Source organism: Brachyistius frenatus, unplaced genomic scaffold (assembly GCF_029030835.1).
Source record: "Brachyistius frenatus isolate BFR_SWC_R1_liver_20210118 unplaced genomic scaffold, ASM2903083v1 Contig_60, whole genome shotgun sequence".
NCBI classification, from domain to species: Eukaryota; Metazoa; Chordata; class Actinopteri; family Embiotocidae; genus Brachyistius; species Brachyistius frenatus.
Window position 1 is genome coordinate 6,135 of NW_027210659.1, and position 5,644 is coordinate 11,778.

Here is a 5,644-nt window from a genome sequence, read left to right on the forward strand (position 1 = left end):
GCTCCCAGCCTGCATTTAGTGGAGGTTGGGTAGGATTTAACTTTCTAAGTTCTGACGTGTCATTTCCTGCCTGTGTGTGTCGCTGTGTTTCACGCGGGTCAACAAAAACCACGTGACTGCTCTTTGGTTACAACTTGTCCAACCTCAAAAATCCACTAATGACGGCCATTATAGAAGGGATAACCTTGACAGGCAGCCGGTGTGGACGCACACACGCAACCGAGCGGCAGCTCAGCGCTGCGTGACGGGTAGCGCACACGCCAGGCTGTCTGACGCTCCCGTCAACCACTGAGCTCCTGAAAAACTCCCGAAGGGGAAAGCGTGTTATGTTACTGTAACAATTTGGTCATTTTGATATTGATTTATTATTTATTTTCCTATGATTGAAAACATAAAATGTACGACTTTGCAGAAAGACGTTGATAAAACATCAGAATTTGACAGTCGGAAGATGTGAACGTATTGAAATAACTACAGTTGCGTGGTCAGGAGTTTAATATAAGGTCATTTATCTTTACCATAATATTGAAGGTAAACTGAGGGTTTTATTGTAAAATTAAAAGTCGCAGGGGGCTGGAGCCTATTCCAGCTTACTTTTGGGCGAAGGCAGGGTCCACCCTGGACAGGTCGACAGTCTATCAAAGGGCCACATTTGATTATTTCCATTTGAATTATACAACAGAGAGATTGGAAAAGGTATATTTTGTGTTTAGTGTACTAAAACCAAAATATCCAACCCAGACGAGGCTTCGGTGAAACAAGGGTCAGGTAGATAGCCTGTGTTTTTATTCACCTAACAACTGCCTTATAATCTGCCAGTTCAGTCTGAAGTTAGCAAGTAAATCTCTTCTTTCTTTTCAGCTGCCTTCAGCAGAATATTTTTTACTCTGCTCCACTTCTGAATGTGGTCTGAGCAATCGGATCCCAATGCATGGCTATAGTGTATAGTGTAATCGGATTACCAGAGACTGGTTTTAATGCCAAGTGTGAACAGGGCCACGCTGAGAGTGAGCGGAAGGGAAGGTAGAAAAGAAATAAAAAAATGTAAAAGGGGGACAAAGAGGACGGGAGTGAAAAGGACTGTGTGGGAAAGAGGAGAGGGGGAAAAGGGAAGGGAGAAAAAAATTGTGTGTGTGAAAGAGTGTGTGTGTGTGTGTGTGTGTGTGTGTGTGTGTGTGTGTGTGTGTGTGTGTGTGTGTGTGTGTGTGTGTGTGAGAGAGAGAGAGAGAGAGAGAGAGAGACAGAAGGAGCGAGCGAGCAGGGGGAGGAGAGAAAAGAAGCAGAGGCAGCGCTGCATCATCACTACACTGCTACTACAGCAGAGGAGACACAGCTCAGTGTCTCTCTCTCTGTCTCTCTGTCTTTCACACACTCTCTCACACACACACACACACACACACACACACACACACACACACACACACACACACACACACACACACACACACACACACACACACACACATGCGTGCACACTCTCTCACACTTTAAACACACTTTCATGCACGCACACTGGAAGGCAGTCAGCTGCTTCTCATCACTTCAACTCTTCCTGCACGAGACGCTGCGTCTGAAGACCTGTCTTCTTCTCTGTTGAAGCCCGATGGACGAGGCTGTACTTCCACGTCTGACGTTTGATCGGACTACCTAGACTTTATTTGCTGAAGCAGCCGTTACTGTCAGTGCGCAGAAGTGCTGCAAACCTCTGATGCAAACCAAACAGGAGCTGCCAAGATTCTCAGCATTGTTTTCCCTCTTTTATTCCTTTGCCAGTATTTGAGGAGCGCGAGTGGTTGGTTGTTTTTTTTGTTATTTTTTTGGTGGCTGCATGCTGGAGCAGAGTGCTTACCTCAGGAGTTGTAGTCGGGGGAAGGAGGGGGGGAATGATAAACAGCGGTGAGAGGAGGCGGGTTGCACTGCAGCATCAGACTGGCATCTCTTATTCTGTGTTTCTTTTTGCCTCTTGAGGTTGCACACATGCACAAATTTCAGCAGCAGCAGCAGCAACAGCAGCAGCAGCAGCAGAGGCTGGCTGCATGTTTCATGCACCGATGGATTACTGCTACTTTAAGGACCGGCTCTCTGCTGGCTGAGCAAGAAAAGATGCTGATTTAAGAAGAATAGGAGGCACGCTTTGTTTTTGGAGCAGCAGACGGGACAAGCAACTTCAGGATTTAAAAAAAGAGACTACGATGACGGGATGATGGCTGTGTTGATCTGAAACCGCCCCCCTTCTCCTCCTTCACCTCTCCAGTCCAAACATGAACTCTTCCTCTGATGCAAACCAAAGCAGTTCACCCCCGTTCTGCCTGCTGGGCACCGTGGGTTACTCCCACAGCCTGGATACCTGCGTGCTGGAGGTGGTCATCATCCTCTTCCTCACCGTGCTCATCATAGCTGGCAATCTGGTGGTAATCTTCGTCTTCCACTGCGCCCCGCTGCTGCACCACCACACCACCAGCCACTTCATCCAGACCATGGCCTACGCCGATCTGCTGGTGGGCGTCAGCTGCCTCGTGCCCTCCCTGTCCCTCCTCCGCTACCTCCGAGGCCTGAACGAGGAGCTCACCTGCAAGGTGTTCAGCTACATGGTGTCCGTGCTGAAGAGCGTCTCCATGGCCTCGCTGGCCTGCATCAGCGTGGACCGCTACATCGCCATCACCCGCCCGCTGTCCTACGCCACGCTGGTGACGCCGTGCCGCTTGAGGGTGTGCATCGTCCTCATCTGGTTTTACTCTGCTCTGATTTTCCTGCCGTCCTTTTTTGGCTGGGGGAAGCCGGGCTATCACGGGGACATATTTCAGTGGTGCGCAGACTCCTGGAAGACCAACCCGGGGTTCAGCACCTTCATTGTAGCGCTGCTCTATGCGCCGGCGGCGCTCACCGTCTGCTTCACCTACGGGAGCATATTCAGGATCTGCCGGCAGCACACGAGGGAAATCACGCAGCGCCACGCCCGCTTCAGCTCGCAGGCGGAGGGCGACAAAGGTGAGCGGTGCGAGGGCTGCCCGGACAAACGCTACGCCATGGTGCTGTTCCGCATCACCAGCGTCTTCTATGTGCTGTGGATGCCGTACATCCTCTACTTCCTCCTGGAGAGCGCCGGGCTGTATCACCACAAGGTGGCGTCCTTCCTCACCACGTGGTTGGCGATCAGCAATAGCTTCTGCAACTGTCTCATCTACAGCCTCTCCAACAGCGTCTTCCGGAAAGGTCTCGGCCGCCTCTTCAGCTCGTTGTTTCCTTCCTGGCTCAGCTGCACGGAGGCCAAAAAGGCTCCGGCCCCCGTCAGCCTGCGGCCGGACCCTCAGTGCCAAGTGTGACACCCAACTCGGATGGTTTCGGTTCGGTCACTTTGGAGGCATCGGCCTCAAGTGTGTGCGCTTTGCTCTTCGCTGCGTAGCATGACACAGGTCTTTTTGGTCCGGCGCTGAAACGTGTTGTGGACCCCTTGCATGGAGCACAGAGAGGCGCCCGTGCAGACGCCTGTCGGTCATTTCAAAGGCTCATTTTCTGGAAAAAGGAGGCTGTGAAGTTCCTGCTACGACTTTCTCAGATGCCCTTCGTGTGATGCTGCTCTTTCATGGCTGCAAGCTGACGAAGACAAAGTAAAGAAGCTTAAGATTGATGAGGAAAGTATTCATGTGTGTTCAGAGGATTTAATAAAACACTCCTGCCTGCTCGGATTTAACAACTCTGAGATGCAAAAAAGGAAAGCACAGCGTGACCTGTGCTGTCCAACCCACTGAGATGCAAAAAAATATTTTAAATGTTTTCAAGCCTGACTGATGAATCTGTCTTGGCTCTTTCAGGGTAGAATTAGCTGTTGCAAAAAATGGTAAACACTTGAAACAGTCTACTGATATGTTTCCCTTTCGGGAACTCTATGCTAATGAGCGTATAAAAAATAATTCGCCCACAAATCATCCGCTAATCAGCCTGTGTGTGTTAAAAATGTGTCACAGATGGACTTTAAGCTTAGAAGAGCGAGATTTATTTAGGAGATCATGTGTTGTATCAAAAGGATTCCTCTCTTTTGAAGTTGGTGGGAAGCTCCAAATGTGTTTACACAGCACTGGGTGTCATGAAAATGTTGGTTTTGGAAATTAGCTTTACTTTCTAAGATGGCCGCTGACCAGGTGATTTTTTTTTCCGCCAGCAGACAGCGGCGTAGCCTTGTCTCAGAGACAATACATTTTATTTATTCTTGTTTCATCCTCAGGTTTATCAGCAGTTCTTTGTTAAGCCTCCAGGCTGTTTGCCTTTGATCTCAAGCTGAAGTAGCACATGACTCTTAAATCACAAGCCACGTAGTGTTGTACGATAATCAACTCATGACTTATAGTGCAGTCGGTGTACATGTTGATAATGAATCTGCTGTCTGCCTCAATGCAATGACTAACTTCATTATAATCTCTAACTTTATTGCTCGTATTTCTCTAGCAACTTGATTGCTGCAGAAGAGAAGTGTTTCAGAAGATCTGAGCACTTTTCTGTCTTTTTTGGCATCCTGTAAATTCACTTTAAGTATGAATATTTAAGCGGCGGCTGACTGGGCCCTTTGGAGGACTTCTGGCTGCAGACGTCCAGGATGATAACGATCTTGTGGATCTGTAGAAGTGTTTTTAGGATAATTTATTTGTCCCGGCCAAGATGTCTGGCATGCTGCACTCAAGACTGGACCTGTTTTTTTTTTTTAAATTTACAATCTTGAGTAGGAGGAAAAGTGTTTCTTTATACTGTGTAATTCAGGATCATTTAAAATCCTAAGATTTAAGATGGAGAGTTTGGTTTTAAAGTCACAATGAAATGGTATTTCTGAGAGCGTCTTGCTCCTTTTTAAGGATTATACATAAATATATATATATATATTTATACACGCACGCGCACACACACACACACACACACACACACACACACACACACACACACACACACACACACACACACACACACACAGTGGGTACGGAAAGTATTCAGACCCCTTTAAATTTTTCACTCTTTGTTTCATTGCAGCCATTTGCTAAAATCAAAAAAGTTCATTTTATTTCTCATTAATGTACACTCAGCACCCCATCTTGACAGAAAAAAAAAACAGAAATGTAGAAATTTGTGCAAATTTATTAAAAAAGAAAAACTGAAATATCACATGGTCATAAGTATTCAGACCCTTTGCTGTGACACTCATATTTAACTCACATGCTGTCCATTTCTTCTGATCCTCCTTGAGATGGTTCTACTCCTTCATTGGAGTCCAGCTGTGTTTAATTAAACTGATTGGACTTGATTAGGAAAGGCACACACCTGTCTATATAAGACCTTACAGCTCACAGTGCATGTCAGAGCAAATGAGAATCATGAGGTCGAAGGAACTGTCCAAGGAGCTCAGAGACAGAATTGTGGCAAGGCACAGATCTGGCCAAGGTTACAAAATAAGTTCTGCAGCACTCAAGGTTCCTAAGAGCACAGTGGCCTCCATAATCCTTAAATGGAAGAAGTTTGGGACGACCAGAACTCTTCCTAGACCTGGCCGTCCAGCCAAACTGAGCAATCGTGGGAGAAGAGCCTTGGTGAGAGAGGTAAAGAAGAACCCAAAGATCACTGTGGCTGAGCTCCAGAGATGCAGTAGGGAGATGGGAGAAAG

At 47.3% G+C, this 5,644-nt stretch overlaps 1 protein-coding gene across 1 annotated transcript; it reads left to right on the forward strand.

Annotated features, from left to right (window-relative positions):
• The first annotated feature begins 1,369 nt into the window (after positions 1 to 1,369).
• Positions 1,370 to 4,831, forward strand: LOC138625170 (probable G-protein coupled receptor 21). The gene has a single exon (XM_069705906.1). It carries the CDS (start codon positions 2,262 to 2,264, stop codon positions 3,321 to 3,323), a length of 1,062 nt encoding a protein of 353 aa, XP_069562007.1. The 5' UTR covers positions 1,370 to 2,261; the 3' UTR covers positions 3,324 to 4,831.
• Positions 4,832 to 5,644: the final 813 nt, after the last annotated feature.

Bases quoted from the DNA above. Each gene is read 5' to 3' on its own strand.
- LOC138625170 (XM_069705906.1), top strand. From the start codon at position 2,262: ATGAACTCTTCCTCTGATGCAAACCAAAGCAGTTCACCCCCGTTCTGC.